Here is a 26,525-nt window from a genome sequence, read left to right on the forward strand (position 1 = left end):
GTGAAAGCTACCTGTGTTGCTCATATTTAGTCCTAGATATGTGTAGTTTTTGGTGTGTTCTAATAGAACTGTGTCCAAATAGAATTTATATTTGTCATCCTTATTTCCCGACCTTTTTTGGAATATCATTATATTTGTTTTTTTTAGGTTAACGGTCAGAGCCCAGGTCTGACAGAACCTGTGAAGACGATCTAGGTGCTGCTGTAACCCCTCTTTAGTGGGAGACAGCAGCACCAGGTCATCTGCGTACAGCAGACACTTGATTTCAGTGTTGTGTAGGGTGATACCAGGTGCTGCCGATTCTTCTAATGTTTTTGCCAATTCATTATTATTATTATTATTATTATTATTATTCATCTCTCTCTCTCTCTCTCTCTCTTACACGAATATGAAACATAATACATATATACTCTTATATATACTCTCTGTTTCTCTCGTTTTCCAGCTGTACATCCAGACCACCACCCTCTGTATCTCTATGAATCTCAGTGCCTCGGTGGCCTTAGGGATGCTCTACATTCCTAAAGTCTATGTCATCATCTTCCATCCGGAGCTTAATGTCCAGAAGAGGAAGAGGAGCTTCAAGGCGGTGGTGACAGCTGCGTCCCTGACCACACGCCTCTCACACAAGACCAGTGACAGGCCCAATGGAGAAGCTAAGACGGAACTTTGTGAAAACGTCGATCCAAACAGTAAGTTTCACCACATCAGGGCCTATGTTCACAAACCTTCTTGGAATTATAGTACCAGGCTGGTATTAAAAAACTGTCTATGAGTTTGAGTTGTAATCTAGGATCAGTTTTGCCATTTTTAGATCATAACGAATTCAATTCAATCAATCAAATTGATTTATAAAGCCCTTTTTACATCAGAAGATGTCATAAAAGTGATTTCATCAGGATCCCAATTAGCTGTTGCTTATGCAGCAGCTACTCTTCCTCATAATAAGATTACATGAACACAAGGGCCCTGATCCTAGATCAGCACCCTTTACTATGAGACGCTTTGTGAATAATGTCCCAGAATGTAGTTTTTAGTTCAACCGTTGCTATCTGAATGAATATACTCCGTTGTTGCTGCTGAGAGAGTTTAGACTGGATGACCCTTATCTGCTCTTGGAGAATCTGCAGTCGACCATCTTTGCTTCACGAGTTCAACAGAGAAAGCAAGTATGAGGAGGTACAAATGAACTACTCACAAGTGCTACTTGTAGTATTGTTCACTGGGACTCCTCGAACAGATCGGGTGGTCTCTGTCACAAATGGCAAACTACTCCATACATAGTGTTCTACATTTGACTGGGATCCCGGTGAAAAGGAGTGCACTAACTAGGGAATAGGGTGTCATTTGAGCGTCATTGTTTGTCATGTTGTTTGTAGACTTATCTATATTTCGAAGCGCATTTTTCTCATTCAAATGGAACACAGGGTGCAGGGTGACATTTATAAACACACTATTTGTTTATTTGTGTTATCTCCATCTGTTTATTTTACATTTTTACATTTTTTTATGGATTTCACAGTGTTAGGATCACTCTCCAGTTATCACTAACAAGCAGTATATATGTATTATGTTTCATAAGTAATATAAACAACCTGATGATGTATAGGATAGTTGGATATCAATTACACGGATGTGTTTCCTTGTATTCGTGTTAGTGTCTAGGGAAATGATGGATTTTCTAGTTTGGTGGAAGTAGGATTACGCCCACAGGTAGAATGTATTATTGTGTTGTGTTTGTCAAAAACATGAAGACACGTAGTTGGTATCAAGCACTCACATGTTTTCCTTTTCTTCAAGGATTCATCCAAAGGCTCACTCAATTGAATCACTCAAAATAATGTTTGACTTTTCCACCCTGCAGCATAGGGGACATACAGTATACCCACAATGGTTGAATGTCACTATTTTGACATCATTTGAATGAGACCATGTTGTAAAAGAGCATGTGAAGGAAGACCTTGGAGTGGTCACGTGCGACACCCACAAGGAATGCTGCTGGTCATACAGAACGTGTATGAGTTCCTCCCAACTGGCACCCTATTCCAAATGTAGTGCACTACTTTAAACTAGAGTCCTGGTCAAAAGTAGTGCACTACGGTATTATAGGGAATAGGATGCTATGCATTTGAGACACGTCCTCTATGAATGGATGTGTTCTCCCACAAGCTTGACTCTGTTTTGCAAATGCTATCTGTCTTAACACTGCAAATGCTATCTGTCTTACCACTGCAAATGCTATCTGTCTTAACACTGCACATGCTATCTGTCTTAACACTGCAAATGCTATCTGTCTTAACACTGCACATGCTATCTGTCTTACCACTGCAAATGCTATCTGTCTTAACACTGCACATGCTATCTCTTTTAACACTGCAAATGCTATCTGTCTTACCACTGCAAATGCTATCTGTCTTAACACTGCACATGCTATCTGTCTTACCACTGCAAATGCTATCTGTCTTAACACTGCAAATGCTATCTGTCTTAACACTGCAAATGCTATCTGTCTTAATACTGCACAAGCTATCTGTCTTAACACTGCACATGCTATCTGTCTTAACATTGCAAATGCTATCTGTCTTACCACTGCAAATGCTTTCTGTCTTAACACTGCACATGCTATCTGTCTTAACACTCCACAAGCTATCTGTCTTAACACTGCAAATGCTATCCGGCTTAACACTGCAAATGCTATCTGTCTTAACACTGCACATGCTATCTGTCTTAACACTGCACATGCTATCTGTCTTACCACTGCACATGCTATCTGTCTTACCACTGCAAATGATATCTCTTTTAACACTGCAAATGCTATCTGTCATACCACTGCAAATGCTATCTCTTTTAACACTGCAAATGTTACCTGTCTTACCACTGCAAATGCTATCTGTTGTACCACTGCAAATGCTATCTCTTTTAACACTGCAAATGCTATCTGTCTTACCACTGCACATGCTATCTGTCTTACCACTGCACATGCTATCTGTCTTACGACTGCACATGCTATCTGTCCTACCACTGCACATGCTATCTGTCTTAACACTGCACATGCCATCTGTCTTAACACTGCACATGCTATCTGTCTTACCACTGCAAATGCTATCTGTCTTACCACTGCACATGCTATCTCTTTTAACACTGCAAATGCTATCTGTCTTACCACTGCACATGCTATCTGTCTTAATACTGCACAAGCTATCTGTCTTAACACTGCACATGCTATCTGTCTTAACATTGCAAATGCTATCTGTCTTACCACTGCACATGCTATCTGTCTTAACACTGCACATGCTATCTGTCTTAACACTGCAAATGCTATCTGTCTTAACACTGCACATGCTATCTGTCTTAACACTGCACATGCTATCTGTCTTACCACTGCACATGCTATCTGTCTTACCACTGCACATGCTATCTGTCTTACCACTGCAAATGCTATCTGTCGTACCACTGCAAATGCTATCTCTTTTAACACTGCAAATGTTACCTGTCTTACCACTGCAAATGCTATATGTTGTACCACTGCAAATGCTATCTCTTTTAACACTGCAAATGCTATCTGTCTTACCACTGCACATGCTATCTGTCTTACCACTGCACATGCTATCTGTCTTACCACTGCACATGCTATCTGTCTTACCACTGCACATGCTATCTGTCTTAACACTGCACATGCTATCTGTCTTAACACTGCACATGTTATCTGTCTTACCACTGCACATGCTATCTGTCTTACCACTGCACATGCTATCTGTCTTACCACTGCACATGCTATCTGTCTTACCACTGCACATGCTATCTGTCTTACCACTGCACATGCTATCTGTCTACCACTGCACATGCTATCTGTCTTACCACTGCACATGCTATCTGTCTTACCACTGCAAATGCTATCTGTCTTAACACTGCACATGCTATCTCTTTTAACACTGCAAATGCTATCTGTCTTACCACTGCAAATGCTATCTGTCTTAACACTGCAAATGCTATCTGTCTTACCACTGCAAATGCTATCTGTCTTAACACTGCACATGCTATCTGTCTTAACACTGCAAATGCTATCTGTCTTAACACTGCACATGCTATCTGTCTTACCACTGCAAATGCTATCTGTCTTACCACTGCACATGCTATCTGTCTTACCACTGCAAATGCTATCTGTCTTAACACTGCACATGCTATCTGTCTTACCACTGCAAATGCTATCTGTCTTACCACTGCAAATGCTATCTGTCTTAACACTGCACATGCTATCTGTCTTACCACTGCAAATGCTATCTGTCTTAACACTGCAAATGCTATCTGTCTTAACACTGCAAATGCTATCTGTCTTAATACTGCACAAGCTATCTGTCTTAACACTGCACATGCTATCTGTCTTAACATTGCAAATGCTATCTGTCTTACCACTGCAAATGCTATCTGTCTTAACACTGCACATGCTATCTGTCTTAACACTCCACAAGCTATCTGTCTTAACACTCCACAAGCTATCTGTCTTAACACTGCAAATGCTATCTGTCTTAACACTGCACATGCTATCTGTCTTAACACTGCACATGCTATCTGTCTTACCACTGCACATGCTATCTGTCTTACCACTGCAAATGATATCTCTTTTAACACTGCAAATGCTATCTGTCATACCACTGCAAATGCTATCTCTTTTAACACTGCAAATGTTACCTGTCTTACCACTGCAAATGCTATCTGTTGTACCACTGCAAATGCTATCTCTTTTAACACTGCAAATGCTATCTGTCTTACCACTGCACATGCTATCTGTCTTACCACTGCACATGCTATCTGTCTTACGACTGCACATGCTATCTGTCCTACCACTGCACATGCTATCTGTCTTAACACTGCACATGCTATCTGTCTTAACACTGCACATGCTATCTGTCTTACCACTGCAAATGCTATCTGTCTTAACACTGCACATGATATCTCTTTTAACACTGCAAATGCTATCTGTCTTACCACTGCACATGCTATCTGTCTTAATACTGCACAAGCTATCTGTCTTAACACTGCACATGCTATCTGTCTTAACATTGCAAATGCTATCTGTCTTACCACTGCAAATGCTATCTGTCTTACCACTGCACATGCTATCTGTCTACCACTGCACATGCTATCTGTCTTACCACTGCACATGCTATCTGTCTTACCACTGCACATGCTATCTGTCTACCACTGCCTATGCTATCTGTCTTACCACTGCACATGCTATCTGTCTACCACTGCACATGCTATCTGTCTTACCACTGCACATGCTATCTGTCTACCACTGCACATGCTATCTGTCTTACCACTGCACATGCTATCTGTCTTACCACTGCACATGCTATCTGTCTTACCACTGCACATGCTATCTGTCTTAACACTGCACATGCTATCTGTATTAACACTGCACATGTTATCTGTCTTACCACTGCACATGCTATCTGTCTTACCACTGCACATGTTATCTGTCTTACCACTGCACATGCTATCTGTCTTTACACTACAAATGCTATCTCTTTTAACACTGCAAATGCTATCTGTCTTACCACTGCAAATGCTATCTCTTTTAACACTGCAAATGCTATCTGTCTTAACACTGCACATGCTATCTGTCTTACCACTGCAAATGCTATCTTTCTTACCACTGCAAATGCTAGCTGTCTTAACACTGCAAATGCTATCTGTCTTACCACTGCACATGCTATCTGTCTTACCACCGCAAATGCTATCTGTCCTACCACTGCAAATGCTATCTGTCTTACCACTGCACATGCTATCTGTCTTACCACAGCAAATGCTATCTGTCTTACCACTACAAATGCTATCTGTCTTACCACTGCAAATGCTATCTGTCTGACCACTACAAATGCTATCTGTCTTAATACCACAAATGCTATCTGTCTTACCACCGCAAATGCTATCTGTCTTACCACTGCAAATGCTATCTGTCTTACCACTGCATAAGCTATCTGTCTCACCACTGCAAATGTTATCTGTCTTAACACTGCAAATGCTATCTGTCTTACCACTGCACATGCTATCTGTCTTACCACTGCAAAGCTATCTGTCTCACCACTGCAAATGTTATCTGTCTTAACACTGAAAATGCTGTCTGTCTACCACTGCAAATGATATATGTCTTACCACTCCAAATGCTGTCTGTCTTACCACTGCAAATTCGATCTGTCTAAAGACTGCAAATGATGGCTGTCTTACCACTGCAGATGCTATCTGTCTTACCACTATGCATGGCTACTAGCAAGACAATCTCTGGAAAAACATCCAACTCAACAATCTAATGAAAAGTCTTGATTATCAAGAGTATTGATTATCTACAGTATGGATTATCTAGAGTATTGATTATCTACCGTATGGATTATCTAGAGTATTGATTATCTACAGTATGGATTATCTAGAGTATTGATTATCTACCGTATGGATTATCTAGAGTATTGATTATCTACCGTATGGATTATCTAGAGTATTGATTATCTAGAGTTTTGAATATCAACAGTATTTTTCATAAAAGACTCTACAGTAGTCTTATTTCAGCACAACACATGTAGAGGAATGACTGGGAAGAATAACCCACATGTTCAATTATAACTTGGATAACCTCAGGCTGTTGTGTTCTGAGTACAGAGTAATGTTGTGATGTTGTAAACACGCGCACGCACGGACACACACACACACACACACACACACACACACACACACACACACACACACACACACACACACACACACACACACACACACACACACACACACACACACACACACACACACACACACACACACACACACACACACCACCAGAGCTGAGCTATGTTCTTGTCATTGATTTCCACTCTTACTGTTGCCTTGGTCTTGTGATCCTTGTTTCAGCGTGAATATCATAACACTGGTAATATGAGAATGCAGTCACCTACTGGGATCGCACAATCACGACGACATTATGGGCTGTATCTTAGTACCATTACAGGAAAACAGCAACGTTTTGTTTTAGAAGATACAACCCATCGTTTACCCTTCGTACATTTTGGAGTAACAAGGGAGCACTAGGAATTGCAGTATTCTTCAGGCTAACATTAGAATGCCACCGGCCACATATTAACTGTGCTTTTCTTAATCAGAAAAGGTCTCCGTGCAAAAATAAATTCCTCCAGAAATGAATGTGTAAATTCTAATTTCATGGGGAATATGTGTTCTAATTACAACGCTCTATACCTCAACCCCTTTGAGGTACACTGGGACAGACATACTCACCAAATAATGTTCTCTCTCCAACAGGCTAAGTCTCATAATTTATCAGAGGTAAGACCAAATTAATCTTCTACTACTTTTTGCTATGACCTTGTTCCCATTTCTTGAAGGCTGGAGGAGAAGAGAAACAAGGAAAAACAGGAGAGGAGAGGAGAGGAGAGGAGAGGAGAGGAGAGGAGAACAGATATATGACAGAGGAGAAGAGAGGAGAACATATAGATGAGAGAAGAGAGGAGAGGAGAGGAGAGGAGAGGAGAGGAGAACAGATATATAACAGAGGAGAAGAGAGGAGAACATATAGATGAGAGAGGAGAGGAGAGGAGAGGAGAGGAGAGGAGAGGAGAACATATAGATGAGAGAGGAGAGGAGAGGAGAGGAGAGGAGAGGAGAGGAGAGGAGAGGAGAGGAGAGAACAGATAGATGAGAGAGGAGAGGCAAAGAGAGGGGAGGGAGGGGAGAACAGATAGATGAGAGAGGAGAGGAGAGACAAAGAGAGGGGAGGAGGATGTGAGGGAAAAGCTGATGAGATTCTTCCAGCTAGATATTTATCAGAACTTTTAGAAATTCACTCCCAACTTTCACATGGGAGAGACAAGGGGAGCAGAATATGACAGTGTAATTGAGTGGCAGGAATATAGTCTCTTTGAGGTGACTCCTGAACCTACATTACTATGGATCAGGGTCAAGAGATCAATATAAATTGAAGGCAGTCAATTTGGGAACTATACTGAAACAATAATAATTGAAAAAAATTGCATTTATTTTCAATGACTTCTCAATAAACTGAAATGAAGAAGCTATTGTTTAATTCACATCACTTCCTGAATTGACTGAGATAATTGACTGGCCAACCCTGCTATGGCGCATGCTTCCTGATCACCCTACCCATTGTATTTGGAACGTGCTAGCAAGAGAGATGTGTACCTTTTAAAATGGACCGCACAGTGTACACATCAAATACGTCTAGAATGTGTCACGTTTGACTTGTAAAAGGTTTCTTATGTGTAATATGTTGTGTGGTTACACATTACACAGGCTCAGTGATTAGAGTGTTGATGACAACGACAGAGAAGGTAATGTGTGGTTATACCTGTAGAGAGAGTGTAAGGGAACATATGCATCCAAGCATATTAGACACGTAGCTTTAGGTCCTAATCCAACACCCTGGCAACCATGTTTTCAGGGTTTGTTTAAGACAATACCTCTCTTGTGCTTTGAGAAGGCTTCTTTTCAATCAATATGCTGATTTTATTCCTTTTTATTTTACACAGTAAACATTGCTTTTGAAAAAGCATATATAATATGCAAAGTGTAAAGTTTTTCTGGTCGGTACTCTTAGAAAATTAGTGTTTCCGAAAGTGTTCTTCACTGTCCCCATAGGAAAAGCCATTTTGGTTCCAGGTAAAACCTTGCCTCTTCCAAAAATGGAAGGGGAAGAAGGTAAGGAATTTGTCTGCCGGCGCTGCATTAACGATCAAAATTGGTTAAAGAAAATTGTGATAAATAAAAAAGTATACCAGTTTAATTTAAAGGCCAAAAAAAATGGACAGACTGCAAAATAAATTCTATGCCACATGGTTTATGAACTCATACACAAAATGACACCGGATTCAAAACTTCAAGTTTTCAATTGAAATGATCATACAAATTCTTGCAACCAATAGGATGTTATAAATATATGGGGGATACAACCTTCCCAACTCTGCAGATTTTGCTGCGAAGAGACAGAATCATTAGATCTCATGTTTTGGTATTGCCCATATGTAGATTGTTTTTGGTCGCACTTTCAGGAATGTTTGAATGATAGCAAAATGTACCTGGAGCTAATTCTGTAAATAGCATTGCTGGGTGACTTGAAAAGTCATAGTCAATCGATCAATAATGTACTACAACTTTTAGTGAAAATATTCATCTTTAATTTACAATCTGTAGAAACTATGAGAATAGAAAGATTCAGAACTTTTGTGAAACATCACAGCACTGTTGAAAAATATATGGCAAATATGAATAAAAACTTGATGGTCTTCAGAGATTGATGGGAGGGGTTGAGGGGAGCTGAAGGAGCTGAACTAATGTAAAATATACCGTGTCCCTAAAATGTATACGGGAACAAATATATACATATAAATACAACAATTGCAATGATTTTACTCAGTTACAGTTGATTTAAGGAAATGATTCATTTGAAATATATTCATTAGGCCCTAATAGTTGGATTTCACCTGACTGGGCAGGGGTGCAGCCACGGGTGGGACTGTGAGGGCATACGTCCACCCACTGGGGAGCCAGGTCCAACCAATCAGAATACATTTTTCCCCAAAGACAGAGATACTCCTCAGTTTCATTAGCTGTCCGGGTGGCTGGTCACATACGATCCCGTAGGTGAAGATGCCGGATGTGGAGGTCCTGGGCTGGCGTGGATACATGTCGTCTGCGAAATGAATATTCAATTCCCTGACAATTCTAGTGGACATTCCTGCAGTCAGCATGCCAATTGCGAGCTCCTTCAAACCTTGAGACATCTGTGGCATTGTGATGTTTGACAAAACTGCACATTTTAGAGTGGCCTTTTATTGTCCCCAGCACAAGGTGCATCTGTATAATGATCATGCTGTTTAATCAGCTTCTTGATATGCCACACTTGTCAAGTGGATGGATTATCTTGGCAAAGGAGAAATGCTCACTATCAGGGATGTACACAAATTACTAAACATTAGAACATTAGAAACAAATAAGCTTTTTGTATGTGTGGAATATTTCTGTGATCTTTTATTTCAGCTCATGAAACATGGGCCCAGCACTTTGCGTTTTGCATTTATATATTTTTTTTCAGTATGTATAGTACCAGTCAAAAGTTTGGACACACCTACTCATTCAAGGGTTTTTCTTTATTTTTACTATTTTCTACATTGTTGTCAAGCCCTGACCTTAGAGAGCTTTTTATGTCTCTATTTTGGTTTGGGTCAGGGTGTGATTTGGGTGGGCATTCTATGTTCCTTTTTCTATGTTTTGTATTTCTTTGTTTTGGCTGGGTATGGTTCTCAATCAGGGACAGCTATCTATCGTTGTCTCTGATTAAGAAGCATACTTAGGTAGCTTTTTCCCACCTATGCTTTGTGGGTAGTAGTTGTTTTCTGTTTTGTGTTTTTGCACCTGACAGAACTGTTCGTTGTCGTTTTGCTCTTTGTTATTTTGTCCAAGTGTTTTCTGAGAATAAATCATGAACACTTACCACACTGCGCTTTGGTCCACTCCTTCTTCATGCAACGATGACCGTTACAATTGTAGAAAAACGATGAAATAACACTTGGAATCATGTAGTATATTTGAGATTCTTCAAAGTAGCCACCCTTTGCCTTGATGACAGCTTTGCACACTCTTTGCATTCTCCCAACCAGCTTCACCTGGAGTGCTTTTCCAACAGTCTTGAAGGAGTTCCCACATATCCTGAGCACTTGTATGCTGTTTTTCCTTTTCCACTCTGCAGTCCAACTTATCCCAAACCATCTCAATTGGGTTGAGGTCGATGATTGTGCAGGCCAGATCATCTGATGTTGCACTCCATCACTCTCCTTATTGGTCAAATAGCCTTAACACAAGCTGGAGGTGTCTTGGGTCATTGTCCTGTTCATTAACAGATGATAGTCCCACTAAGCACAAACCAGATCGGATTGCGTATTGCTGCAGAATACTGTGGTGGCCATCCTGGTTAAGTGTGCCTTGAATTCTAAATAAATAACTGACAGTGTCACGAGCAAAGCACCCCCACACATTACCCCTCCTCCTCCATGCTTCACAGTGGGAACAACACAAGCGGAGATCATCTTTTCACCTACTCTGCATCTCACAAAGACACAGTGGTTGTAACCAAAAGTCTCACATTTTGACTTATCAGACCAAAGGGACATATTTCCACCGGTCTAATGTCCATTGCTCGTGTTTCTTCCTTAACCACTTGTTCCTCCATGACTAGGGTCATACAACATGCATGAACAGTCAATACTAGAGTCATCACTCTTAGCATGACTACATATGTTACTGTTAGCATAGGTTACATATAGTTACATACAGTGGCAAGAAAAAGTATGTGAAACCCTTTGGAATTATTTCTGCATAAAATAGTCATACAATTTGATCTGGTCTTCATCTTAGACATAACAATAGAAAAACACAGTGTGTTTAAACTAATAACACACAAAATCTAGTTTTTTTTGTCTATATTTAATACATAATTCACAGTGTAGGTTGGAAAAAGTATGTGAACTCCTAGGCTACTGACTTTTCCAAAATATAATTGGAGTCAGGAGTCAGCTAACCTGGAGTCCAAACAATGAGATGAGACTGGAGATGTTGATTAGAGCTGCCTTGCCCTATAAAAAACACTCACAAAATTTGAGTTTGCTAATCGCAAGAGGCATTGCGTGATATGAACCATGCCTCGAACAAAAGAGATCTCAGAAGACCTAAGATTAAGAATTATTGACTTGCAAAAATATCTCTAAAAGCCTTGATGTTCATCAGTCCACGGTAAGACAAATTGTCTATAAATGGAGAAAGTTCAGCACTGTTGCTACCCTCCCTAGGAATGGCCGTCCTGCAAAGATGACTGCAAGAGCAGATTGCTAAATTAGGTTAAGAAGAATCCTAGAGTGTCAGCTGAAGACTGACAGAAATCTCTGGAACATGCTAACATCTCTGTTGATGAGTCTACGATACGTGAAAAACACTAAACAAGAATGGTGTACATAACGGAAGAAGCCACTGCTGTCCAAAAAAAACCCTTGCTGCCCGTCTGAAGTTCGCAAAAGAGCACCTGGATGTTCCACAGCACTTCTGGACAAATATTCTGTGGACAGATTCAACTAAAATTGAGTTGTTTGGAAGGAACACCCAACACTATGTGTGGTTAAAAAATGGGCACAGCACACCAACCTCTAAACCTCTTCCCCACTGTAAACTATGGTGGCGGGAGCATCCTGGTTTGGGCTGCTTTGCTGCCTCAGGCCCTGGTCAGCTTGCTATCATCGACGGAAAAATTAATTCCCAAGTTAATCAAGACATTTTGCAGGGGAATGTAAGGCTTTCTATTCGCCAATTGAAGCTCAACAGATGTTGAGTGATGCAACAGGACAACGACCCAAAACACAGAAGTAAATCAACAGCTGAATGGCTTCAACAGAAGTAAATGCGCCTTCTGGAGTGGCCCAGTCTGAATCCTGACCTCAACACGATTTAAAATGCTGTGGCATGACCTCGAGAGCGGATCACACCAGACATACTAAGAATATTGCTGAACTGAAACAGTTTTGTGAAAATGAATGGTCCAAAATTCCTCCTGACCGTTGTGCAGGTCTGATCTGCAACTACAGAAAATGTTTGGTTGAGGTTATTGCTACCAAAGGAGGGTCAACCAGTTATTAAATTCAAGGGTTCACATACGTTTTCCACCCTACACTGTGAATGTTTACACGGTGTGTTCAATAAAGACATGAAAATGTATAATTGTTTGTGTGTTATTAGTTTAAGCGGACTGTGTTTGTCTATTGTTGTGACTTAGCTTCTCTAGGATAGGGTGCAGAGTTTTCACTTAGGGAAAAATAGCGTGCGCAATTTCAACTTCGTGCCACTCATCCCCAGAATATAAGATATGCATATAATTAGTAGATTTGGATAGAAAACACTCTGAAGTTTCTAAAACTGTTTGAATCATATCTGTAAGTATAACAGAACTTATATAGCAGTCAAAATCCTGAGGACTAACTTTTTTATTGTTCAGTTCCTCTATGTTCAATGGATTGTGTTGGGCAAACAAGAATTCTAATCAGTAAATGCGCAGTTCCTACTGCTTCCACTGGATGTCGCCATTGTATGGAAAATGGTTAAGGTTTTTTCTTAGTGAGGTGAAAAAGATATTAACCCGGAAGTGGAGTGACGTCATTTGTTTATGTTTGAGATTTGGGCAAGACATGAAATGTTCTGTGAGTTTGTTGATATCCTGTATTGAAAACAGATTGACCTGTCTTCAATTTGATCGATTATTAACGTTTACAAATACCTTAAGCTGTATTACAAAAGTACTTTGAAATGTTTTGGCAAAGTTTAGAGGTAATTTTTTTTAGATATTGTGTCGTGATTTTGCTCAAATTGAACGCTGTTTTTCCTGGTACAACGGCACCAAATAAATGGACAATTTGGATATATATGGACGGAATTAATCGAACTAAAGGACCACTTGTGATGTTTATGGGACATATTGGAGTGCCAACAAAAGAATCTCATAAAAGGTAATGCGTTTTTTATATTTTATTTCTGCGTTTTGAGTAGCGCCGGCATGGTTGAAATATGCTTCTCTCTCTTTGTTTACTATGGTGTATCCTCAGATAATAGCATCGTTTGCTTTCGCCGAAAAGCCTTTTTGAAATCTGACATGTTGGCTGGATTCACAACGAGTGTAGCTTTAATTTGATATCTTATATGTGTGATTTAATCAAGTTGAATTTTATATAGTTTTTTTGAATTTGGCGCTCTACATTTTGACATGGCTGTTGGGACGCAAGCGTCCCATCTATCCCAGAGAGGTTAGATGAAGATCTGATAACATTTTATGACCAATTTATGCAGAATTCCAGGTAATTCCAAAGGGTTCACATACTTTTTCCTGACATTGTATGTTACTAGATTCCATATCATGGCGTATGTGACTATTAGCATTGTTAGGTTCTTATTTTTCAGAGTAAATAACCCTCGGACACTAGAGAAGCTTTAACTTCTCTGGGATATGTGGGACGCTAAAGTCCCACTTGGCCAAAAGCCAGAAAGAAAATGCATCGCGAAAATTCAAATATATGACTTTAAAAATCAATCTTTCATGAAATCAAACATAAAAGACACCAACTTAAAGCTACACATGTTGTGAATACAGCCAGCATGTCTGATTTCAAAAAGGATTTACGGCGAAAGCAAACCAAACAATTATGTTAGCTCAGTACATAGCCACAGAAAAACACAGTCATTTCGCCAGCCAAAGATAGGAGTCACAAAAAGCAGAAATATAGATAAAATGTATCACTAATCTTTGATGAACTTCATCAGATAACACTCATAGGACATCATGTTACACAATAAATGTATGTTTTGTTCGATAATGTGCATATTTATATCCAAAAATCTTAGTTTACATTGGCGCCATTTTCAGAAATGCCTGAAATTGGAGAGAGCCACATCTAATAATAGAAATACTCATCATACACTTTGATGAAAGATACATGTTTTACATAGAATTAAAGATACACTTGTTCTTAATGCAACCACTGTGTCAGATTTAAAATAAACTTTACAGATAAAGCACACCATGCAATAATCTGAGACGGCGCTCTGATATATCAACATTTCTCCACAATGTTGGAGTCAACAGAAATACGAAATTACATCATAAATATTCCCTTACCTTTGATGATATACATCAGAATGCACTCCCAGGAATCTTGGTTCCACAATAAATTGTTGTTTTGTTCGATAATGTCCATTACTTATGTCCAAGTAGTTACTTTTGCTAGCATGTTTAGTACACATGTCTAAACGCTCGCGCAGATCCCGGCGAATGTCGGACGAAAACTTAAAAAAGTTATATTACAGGTCGAAAAAACTTGTCAAACTAAGTAGAGAATCAATCTTCAGGATGTTGTTATCATAAATATTAATTAACGTTCCAACCCGGAGAATTCCTTTGTGTCGCTAGAAGTAATGGAAAGCAAGACGATATTATTTGGAATGCGCATGACCAAGAACTGGCACTCTGCCAGACCACTGACTGAAACACCTCCCATCCGGCCCCACATCACAGTAGAGGCTTCATTCAACAATCTACAGAATGTTGACATCTAGTGGAAGGCGTAGGAAGTGCAAACAGATCCATATCCTACTGGGATTTGAATAGGCGATGAGTTGAAAATCCACCAGTCTCAGAATTCTCACTTCCTGTTTGGATTTTTTTTCAGGTTTTTGCCTGCCATAGGAGTTCTGTTATACTCACAGACATCATTCAAACAGTTTTAGAAACTTCTGAGTGTGAAATTTCCAATAGTAATAATAATATGCATATATTAGCATCTGGGACAGAGTAGGAGGCAGTTCACTCTGCACACGTTATTCATCCAAAAGTGAAAACGCTGCCCCCTATCACAAAGAAGTTAACCAAGTTTAATTCTTCCCAAAGGTTCTGTACAGCTGTAATTCAGACAACCCAACACTTCTCCCATCCATATATGTTTATCCCACTTAAGACACTCCTCCTTCTCTCCAATCCTTCCAATGGTTTAACAGGAAAAGAGTAACAAGATACCAAACCCTTATTACTCCCTTCAGATGACCTGTTCTCACCTCCAGACCTCAACCCCTCCTTCACCTAATTCACAGATGTCCATCTGTCTTTCCTGTATCAACAGTGCTCTGCTCCCGTAACCCAACACATTCCAACACATTCCACAGCTATCTGTCTTTCTACAGAGACCCAGTCTCTTTTACTACTATGCGTCTAATCTATCTTGTCTTAAAGATCTCAATGTTGAAAATGCCGAATCCAACAGCATAGATTACATATCATGGTTACATACAGTATATTACTAGTAGCATGTGTTACATATCCTGTGGCCTGTCCCTGTCCCTTTCCTTTCCAGGTTGGGTCGTCAATTCCAGTCACACAGCTTGTGTGCCAAATGGTACCCTGTCCCCTACATTGTGCACAACCTTTGACCAAGATCCATAAGGTAGCCACAAAGTAGTGCACTATAAAGCAAGTAGGGTGCCATTTGGGACACTGACTAGAGAAAACGCAGCAGTCTGCCATCTCTCCTGCCTCGTCCTCCGTCATGTCTCCCCATAGAGCACTGAACCATCTGGTCCCAGGCATCCCTCATCCCTCTGCTCCTCTCTTTCCCTTTCTCTCTCTGTCTTTCTCTCTCTCTCTCTGTCTTTTTCTGTATCTCTCTGTTTATTCCTGTCTCTCCTCTCTCTCTCTCTCTCTCTCACTCTCTCTCTATCACACTCCATCTCTGTGCAGCTGTCTCTCTCTTTCATTGTGTCTTGGTCTTTGCTACTCTGATTGCCCTGGAACCTGACATGAATGGCATGATACCCTATATTCCCCATCAATTCTACTTATTTTGTTAATATATAATATTGGAAAAAAAGCTATTGCCACTCAACTAACCTTGTGGTTAAAGTGAGATTGGAAGGTTGGGAGTTTGATCCACAGCCTAGTCATACCAAAAATGGGACCCGATGCGTCTCTGCTTGGCACTCACCATTGATGATATACTGAAGAATGGGGATAAGGGCCTGGGATAGACTAGTGTCCTGTCCAGGAGGTGTACCGTACATCAAGCTGCCTCACTACAGAAACAGGAGATAGACTAGTGTCTTGTCCAGGGCGTGTACTGTACATCAAGCTGCCTCACTACAGAAACAGGAGATAGACTAGTGTCCTGTTCATTGGGTGTACTTATACATCAAGCTTTTCTTATTTAAGATGACACATTTGTTTACATCTCTGTTAGTGAACATTTCTTATTTGTCAAGATAATCCATCCACCTGACAGCTGTGGCATATCAAGAAGCTGATTGAACAGAATGATCATTACACAGGAGCACCTTGTGCTGGGGACAATAAACGGCCACTCTAAAATGTGCATTTTTGTCAAACAACACAATGCCACATATGTCGTCCATATATTTATATATTCTTAATTCCATCCCTTTACTTAGGCTGGTGGGTATTGGGCATATGTTGTGAAATTGGTAGATATTACCTGTTAGATATTACTGCACTGTCAGAGTTAGAAGCACAAGCATTTCACTACACCTGCAATAACACCTGCTAAACACGTGTATGTGATCAATACAATTTGATAAGATTTCACACGTTTTGAGGGAACGTGCAATTGGCATGCTGACTGCAGGAATATCCACCAGAGCTGTTGCCAGATAATGTAATGCTAATTTCTCTACCATAAGCTGCCTCCAACGTCATTTTAGAGAATTTGGCAATACGTCCAACCGGCTTCACAACTGCAGACCTCGTGTCACCACACCAGCCCAGGACCTCCACATCCGGCTTCTTCACCTGCGGGATCGTCTGAGACCAGTCACCCAGACAGCTGATGAAACTGAGGAGTTTTTTTGTCTGTAATAAAGCCCTTTCTTGGAGAAAATGCATTCTGATTGACTGGGCCTGGCTCATCGGTTGGTGGGCCTATGCCCTCCCTGGCCCAGCCATGGCTGTACTCCTGCCCAGTTGTGAAATCCATAGGTTAGAGCCTAGTGAAAATATTTACATTTACTGATTTTGTTTATATGAACTTTAACTCAGTAAAATCGTTGAAATTGTTGTATGTTGCGTTTATATTTGTCACGTTCCTGACCTGTTTTCTTTTGTCTTGTATTTATTTAGTTGGTCAGGGCGTGAGTTGGGTGGGTTTGTCTATGTGTGATTTTCTATGTTTGGATGTTTGTGTTCGGCTGGGTATGATTCTCAATCAGAGGCAGCTGTCAATTGTTGTCCCTGATTGAGAATCATTCTTAGGCAGCCTGGGTTTCACGTGTGTGTTGTGGGTGTTTGTTTCCGTGTTTGTATTCGTGCCACACGGGACTGTTGTCGGTTGTATTCATTTTTGTTATTTTGTTTCATGTTAGTGTTCAGTTTCGCTTTAATAAATTATTATGAGCACTACCCACTCTGCGTGTTGGTCCGATCCATGCTCCTCCTCTACTGAGGAGGAGAACGACTATGACGGCCGTTACAATTTTTTTTGTTCAGTATAGTATAACAGCTTAATTCCTTTATTTAAAAAATGAAATATGCTATTTGATTTGTTGAAGAATATATGATAAAAATAAAGTAATCTGTTATTTGATATACAGTACACGAGGGGGGCTAATGCATACCATTTGGAGAGAGGGAGGGGAGAGAGTGAGTGGGTGAAGGAGCGGGAGAGACGGTGAAGGAGAGGGAGAGACGGTTGAAGGAGAGGGAGAGACGGTGAAGGAGAGGGAGAGACGGTGAAGGAGAGGGAGAGACGGTGAAGGAGAGGGAGAGGGTGAAGGAGAGGGTGAAGGAGCGGGAGAGGGTGAAGGAGAGAGAGCGGGTGAAGGAGAGGGTGAAGGAGAGGGAGAGGGTGAAGGAGAGAGAGCGGGTGAAGGAGAGGTAGAGGTTGAAGGAGAGAGAGCGGGTGAAAGAGAGGGAAAGGGTGAAGGAGAGAGCGGTGTGAATGAGAGGGAGAGGGTGAAGGAGAGAGAGAGGGTGAAGGAGAGGGTGAAGGAGAGGGAGAGACGGTGAAGGAGAGAGAAGGAAAGCGGGAGAGGTTGAAGGAGCAAAAGATGGTAAAGGAGAAGGAGAGAGAGTGAAGGAGTGAGGGAGAGGGTGAGAGAGGAGAGAAGAGTTTATATAATAGAGGAAGTCTAGGGATTACAGTCCCTGTAATTGTTTTCCACTGTATGTCCGTAGATGGAATAAGATAAGAAGAGGCAAGGTCTCTATCATATTTCCCTCTATATACTGTATAATTCCCCTAATCTACCCCTGGATGAACACTGGGAGACTAAGCCCCATTTAGCAACATCAAATCGTATTAAAAATTCGTATTAAAAATAAGACGTTCATATACACCCCAGGAAGATTATGACACTTCAGAAAAAAATTCTGACAAGTGAGCACTATGGTCGTTTTCATAAATTCATATAATGTTTAAGGGCATTTGTAAACTTTTTATAGCAATGTAAGTGGGGGAAAGCGGACATGCGTTTGGACAACTAATAGACACCGCAGTAAATAAAACATTATAGAAACATTTGTCTTGTCCAGGACCGGAGTCTACAGAGAACGGCGCACCATAGCCAATCAGAGCTACAGTAGGCGTGGAAAAGATGACGCCAACAGACATGGCAGCTCTGCTTCTAGCTCCTAAGCAACTTTGCAGTATATTTTTTTCTTACGTTATTAACCCAGAATGTTTTTTTGTGTTGTTACGTACAGCCGGGAATAACTTTTGGATTTCAGAGCAGCGTTAGCTCACTCCAGACAATTTGTTTTCACCACGGAGTCCAATGGGGGCGAGCTTTACATCACTCCAGTCCACGCTTGGCATTGCGCATGGTGATCTTAGGATTGTGTGCAGCTGCTCGGGCATGGAATCCAGTTTCCCGATGAACAGTTCTTGTGCTGACGTTGCTTCCAGAGGCAGTTTGGAACTCGATAGTGGGTGCTGCAAACGAGGACAGGCAATTTTTACACTTCAGCACCTGAAGTGACTGTCCCATTCTGCGAGCTTTTGTGGCCTACCACTTTAGCTGAGCCGTTGTTGCTCCTAGACTTTTCCACTTCACAATAATAGCACTTACAGTTGACCGGGGCAGCTCTTGCAGGGCAGAAATTTCATGAACTGACTTGTTGGAAAGGTGGCATCCAATGATGGTGCCAAGTTGTATGTCACTGAGCTCCTTCAGTAAGTACATTCTACTACGAATGTTTGTCTATGGAGATTGCAAGGCCGGGTGCTCGATTTTATACACCTGTCAGCAACGGGTTTGGCTGAAATAGAATCCACTAATTTGTAAGGTTGTCCACTTACTTTTTTTTAATGCTGTATTTCAATTTCAATCAATCAATTTTATTTTATATAGCCCTTCGTACATCAGATAATATCTCGAAGTGCTGTACAGAAACCCATCCTAAAACCCCAAACAGCTAGAATGCAGGTGTAGAAGCACGGTGGCTAGGAAAAACTCCCTAGAAAGGCCAAAACCTAGGAAGAAACCTAGAGAGGAACCAGGCTATGAGGGGTGGCCAGTCCTCTTCTGGCTGTGCCAGAATATAGTATATAGTGTATGTATAGGGAAGATACCGTACCTTAAGGATGTATAAACCTAGGAGAGAAGTCTCCATTTAGAAATGTAATGGGGCCATTTGGAGACTTGACAAATTACACCCTATTACCTATAAAGTACACTACATTGATCAGGGCGCTGGTAGAAAGTAGTGCACTATGTAGGGAATAGGGTGCACCCTTAGGGCTCTGGTCAAAAGTAGTGCACTGTGTAGGGAATAGGGTGCACCCTTAGGGCTCTGGTCAAAAGTAGTGCACTGTGTAGGGAATAGGGTGCACCCTTAGGGCTCTGGTCAAAAGTAGTGCACTGTGTAGGGAATAGGGTGCACCCTATAAGGATCTGGTCTAAAGTAGTGCACTGTGTAGGGAATAGGGCGCACCCTTAGGGCTCTGGTCAAAAGTAGTGCACTGTGTAGGGAATAGGGTGCACCCTATAAGGATCTGGTCTAAAGTAGTGCACTGTGTAGGGAATAGGGCGCACCCTTAGGGCTCTGGTCAAAAGTAGTGCACTGTGTAGGGAATAGGGTGCCATTTGGGATGCCGACAACAACTGTGAAGATTCATGATACGGAGCAACGTTGCATCGCACTACGGTTATTGCCACCACTCCAAATGAGGTCAGGGCCCCGTATCCACAAAGCACCTCAGAGTAGGAGGGCTAATCTACTAGGATCTGTCCATAGAATGTTATTCATTATGAACTGAAAGGCTAAATTGGTCCTGGATCTGCACTCCTGCTCTGAGACTCTTTGTAGATACGGGCCCAGGGCGCAGTGGTTAGTCATAGGGGCTTTCTTTCATATCATTAAATCACTGTCGAATATACAGAATTAGAATAGGCCCTACAGGTGTTAGATCTTAATTTGACAAGTTTTGTCGCAGGAGAAAAAATAATCCTTCAGCAGGTGGATTTGATAGTTGTTTTTTTAAGTGAAAATTCTGTACGAGAAATTTGTAGGCTATAGTTTAAGTGTGCGAACTCGAGAATAAGAACTGCATGTCTGTGTTGAATTTAGGCAAATCACAAGGCTCTTTTGAATTTAGTGAGAAAATTCTCTGCAACAACAGAATGATAAATTAAAATATGACATCCGTATGTCTGACTTTCTGGACATTTAATTTTGAGGTGTTAGGAGTATACCGCTATTGTATATACTGTGTATGTTCTTAAAATGAGGTTTACAGTTGTAAATACATTTTCATCAAAGTGTAATGATGTACATAATGCTATCGATCAGTTTTGGGATCCGTGATTAACTTAACCAGGTGTGTTAGTACTGGGCTGGTGAAAAAACCTGCACTCTCTGTAGGTCAGCAGGACTGAAGAACACGGATCTCTGCTAAAGCATTATAGTGTGTTGTTAGCGACAACCTCAACCTTGAGATGAAAAGATGTCTCCCGCTATTGTTCTGTCAACGTTGTCCCTGCAGTTAGAACTGTTCCAGCATGTACCACTTACCTGCTACTGTTGTGCATTTATCTTGTGTACATATACACTTTGTCCCTCACCCTCATCCCTGACTTTAACAATGTGTGGTTATTTCAACAAATAAAACACACACTCGTAAAAAAAAAAGAGTCAGTATGTTCTGCATGTCAGATCACGATGACTTCCTCATAACCCCACTATGCTACACTCCTACAAAAGAAAACTGAAAAATCCTGAACCATTATATGTGGGGAAAAAAACATATTTTTATTGTCATTTCTCCTCTCCAGGTCCGGCAGCAAAGAAGAAATATGTGAGTTACAATGACCTCGTGATCTAAGAGCCGTCACCAGAGAGAGGGACATGATGGATGGAGATGCTTGGTCTCCTGCCCCGTTGGCAACGAAAGAAAAAGGATGTTTATGTTTCATGCTGCTCGATTGCCCACTCACACCCCGGAACCCTCACACCAATGGAACCCCGGAACTCCGGAACAGGACATGGACAATGGGTGGGTTCTGGGTTCTAGAGCTTTCCATTCACCCAGAAGATTCTGTGTGGCAAACTGATGTTTTAACATGGTTACGATGGAATGGAAAAGACCAAAAAGAGACATACTATGGGTGTAAAACGTCAAGAAAAAATGTAAAGAAAATCAAACAGTTGTGATGGGCAAAAAAACATCTACAAAATCATTTGTTTTCGCAAAATGATTGCAAAGAAAAAAAGAAGCACAGACCCTCCCTGTTGGCTCTTACAACCCCCCTGTGCTCCTCCGGGTTAGGGTGGTCATCTCTGCCGACCCCTCAGAGATGGTCCCCCACTCCCTAGAGATGTGTCTCTATAGGTACACTGGCTGCAGCAGGAGGACTAACTGTACTTGTACCTGCCTGTACCTTCAATGGAGGCTGTTTCTTGTCTTTTAATGTCCTTCCAAAATGCAAGTTTTCCAAAATTCCTGTCAAAAAAAGTCTGTGGTTCTATTGGCCTATCTGTTACATTTGTTGTTAAATTTTTAATATCAAACTTTTTTTTGTTGCTTGTCTGTTTTTTCCTTCCTTGCTTGCTTCTTGGACGCACATTCAATTAAAGCCATATTCTTGTCTTTGAGATGTTAAGTATTTGTTCATGTTTTTTGGTGGGGGGGGGGTGGTTATATGTGGGCTCACAAGAAAGAGGTACAGTGCTTGCTTTTCCCTTCCCGTATGTGTGTGTTTCTACAGACATGTTTTTAGTATGTTGTAAGGGTACAGTATTGACCAACAACTGTGTTTTTAAATTGACTAAAAGAGAGCTCCAGTCCAGGCTTTATTGTCTAGATATATGAACAACTCCAGCGGTTTTCAGATTTAACAAGGTATATGTCCCCGTGTAGAAGTTGTCAATGCATGCCAGCTATGTTTGATGTTAAGATTAAGTCAATAACTGGAGATTTCACCACACATGCTCTGAATGGCATACAATATCCATTTTTATTTTTTTATTTTTTTTACATTTTCTCACTGAATGCAGAATATGGCTTTAATTCGTCTTGGAGTTTTCTTAATGACCCGCAACTATGAAAAATTATCAGTAAAAAAAAATATGAATATATATATTTAAAAAGGAAACAATCCAAAAAAGAAAAAAAAGCATGTGTGTTTTATACTGTTTGTACTAAGTATAATTATGTTGCCCTTGCTGCTTATGGGCCAATATTGTGGGAGATAAAAATGTACGTTTGGCCACTCATGCAAATATTATGTGGTTTTGTCCAAGAATGTATCAACATGAAATAAGACCAGCTGGTTGTTATTATTTTTTATATTTCCTGAAAATAGGGTTAAAGTCATTTTATTTCATTGAGGGTGGGGGGTAAACTGTTTCCACTACACCGCTAAACTACATACTATTAGGGGGAGGGGGTGGGGAGTAAACTGTTTCCACTACACCACTGAACTACATACTATTAGGGGGGAGTAAACTGTTTCCACTACACCACTGAACTACACACTATTAGGGGGGGACTGTTTCCACTACACCACTGAACTACATACTATTAGGGGAGGGGAGTAAACTGTTTCCACTACACCACTGAACTACATACTATTAGGGGGGAGTAAACTGTTTCCACTACACCACTGAATTACATACTATTAGGGGGGGGGGGGGGGGCGTAAACTGTTTCCACTACACCACTGAACTACATACTATTAGGGGGGAGTAAACTGTTTCCACTACACCAATGAACTACATACTATTAGGGGGGGAGTAAACTGTTTCCACGACACCACTGAACTACATACTATTAGGGGGGAGGGGTGGGGAGTAAACTGTTTCCACTACACCACTGAACTACATTCTATTAGGGGGGAGGGGGGGAGTAAACTGTTTCCACTACACCACTGAACTACATGCTATTAGTGGGGGAGTAAACTGTTTCCACTACACCACTGAACTACATACTATTAGGGGGGAGGGGGTGGGGATTAAACTGTTTCCACTACACCACTGAACTACATACTATTAGGGGGGAGTAAACTGTTTCCACTAAACCACTGAACTACATGCTATTAGAGGGGGAGTAAACTGTTTCCACTACACCACTGAACTACATACTATTAGGGGGGAGTAAACTGTTTCCACAACACCACTGAACTACATACTATTAGGGGGGAGGGGTGGGGAGTAAACTGTTTCCACGACACCACTGAACTACATACTATTAGGGGGGGGGGGTAAACTGTTTCCACGACACCACTGAACTACATACTATTAGGGGGTGGACTGTTTCCACTACACCACTGAACTACATACTATTAGGGGGGAGGGGTGGGGAGTAAACTGTTTCCACGACACCACTGAACTACATACTATTAGGGGGGGGACTGTTTCCACTACACCACTGAACTACATACTATTAGGGGGGAGTAAACTGTTTCCACTACACCACTGAACTACATACTATTAGGGGGGAGTAAACTGTTTCCACTAAACCACTGAACTACATACTATTAGGGGGGGGGGGGGTAAACTGTTTCCACTACACCACTGAACTACATGCTATTATGGGGGGAGTAAACTGTTTCCACTACACCACTGAACTACATACTATTAGGGGGGAGTAAACTGTTTCCACTACACCACTGAACTACATAATATTAGGGGGAGGGGAGTAAACTGTTTCCACTACACCACTGAACTACATACTATTAGGGGGAGGGGAGTAAACTGTTTCCACTACACCACTGAACTACATACTATTAGGGGGGAGTAAACTGTTTCCACTACACCACTGAACTACATACTATTAGGGGGGAGTAAACTGTTTCCACTACACCACTGAACTACATACTATTAGGGGGGAGTAAACTGTTTCCACTACACCACTGAACTACATACTATTAGGGGGGAGGGGTGGGGAGTAGACTGTTTCCACTACACCACTGAACTACATACTATTATGGGGGAGTAAACTGTTTCCACGACACCACTGAACTACATACTATTAGGGGGGGACTGTTTCCATTACACCACTGAACTACATACTATTCGGGGGGGAGTAAACTGTTTCCACTACACCACTGAACTACATACTATTAGGGGGAGGGGGTGGGGAGTAAACTGTTTCCACTACACCACTGAACTACATACTATTAGGGGGGGGGACTGTTTCCACTACACCACTGAACTACATACTATTAGGGGGGAGTAAACGGTTTCCACTACACCACTGAACTACATACTATTAGGGGGGGAGTAAACTGTTTCCACTACACCACTGAACTACAAGCTATTAGGGGGCTGTAAACTGTTTCCACTACACCACTGAACTACATACTATTAGGGGGGAGTAAACTGTTTCCACTACACCACTGAACTACATACTATTAGGGGGGAGTAAACTGTTTCCACTACACCACTGAACTACATACTATTAGGGGGGAGGGGGAGGGGAGTAAACTGTTTCCACTACACCACTGAATTACATACTATTAGGGGGGGAGTAAACTGTTTCCACTAAACCACTGAACTACATACTATTAGGGGGGAGTAAACTGTTTCCACTACACCGCTAAACTACATACTATTAGGGGGGGAGAAAACTGTTTCCACTAAACCACTGAACTACATACTATTAGGGGGGGAGTAAACTGTTTCCACTAAACCACTGAACTACATACTATTAGGGGGGGAGTAAACTGTTTCCACTAAACCACTGAACTACATACTATTAGGGGGGGAGTAAACTGTTTCCACTAAACCACTAAACTACATACTATTAGGGGGGGAGTAAACTGTTTCCACTAAACCACTGAACTACATACTATTAGGGGGGGGAGTAAACTGTTTCCACTAAACCACTGAACTACATACTATTAGGGGGGGAGTAAACTGTTTCCACTAAACCACTGAACTATTAGGGGGGGAGTAAACTGTTTCCACTACACCACTGAACTACATACTATTAGGGGGGAGGTAACTGTTTCCACTACACCACTGAACTACATACTATTAGGGGGGGGGGGGAGTAAACTGTTTCCACTACACCACTGAACTACATACTATTAGGGGGGGGGGGTAAACTGTTTCCACTACACCACTGAACTACATACTATTAGGGGGGGGTTAAACTGTTTCCACTACACCACTGAACTACATAATATTAAGGGGGGGGGAGTAAACTGTTTCCACTACACCACTGAACTACATACTATTAGGGGGGAGGGGGTGGGGAGTAAACTGTTTCCACTACACCACTGAACTACTTACTATTAGGGGGGAGGGGGGGGGGGTAAACTGTTTCCACTACACCGCTAAACTACATACTATTAGGGGGAGGGGGTGGGGAGTAAACTGTTTCCACTACACCACTGAACTACATACTATTAGGGGGGAGTAAACTGTTTCCACTACACCACTGAACTACATACTATTAGGGGGGAGTAAACTGTTTCCA

At 41.2% G+C, this 26,525-nt stretch overlaps 1 protein-coding gene across 1 annotated transcript; it reads left to right on the forward strand.

Annotated features, from left to right (window-relative positions):
* Positions 1–414: 414 nt before the first annotated feature.
* LOC129845882 (metabotropic glutamate receptor 7-like) lies at positions 415–23,366 on the forward strand. The gene is made up of 2 exons (XM_055913806.1): positions 415–692; positions 21,877–23,366. The coding sequence occupies exons 1-2, from the start codon at positions 479–481 to the stop codon at positions 21,924–21,926; spliced, it is 264 nt and encodes an 87-aa protein (XP_055769781.1). The 5' UTR covers positions 415–478; the 3' UTR covers positions 21,927–23,366.
* The last annotated feature ends 3,159 nt before the right edge of the window (positions 23,367–26,525 follow it).

This window comes from Salvelinus fontinalis, unplaced genomic scaffold (genome assembly GCF_029448725.1).
Source record: "Salvelinus fontinalis isolate EN_2023a unplaced genomic scaffold, ASM2944872v1 scaffold_0396, whole genome shotgun sequence".
Lineage (NCBI taxonomy): Eukaryota > Metazoa > Chordata > Actinopteri > Salmoniformes > Salmonidae > Salvelinus > Salvelinus fontinalis.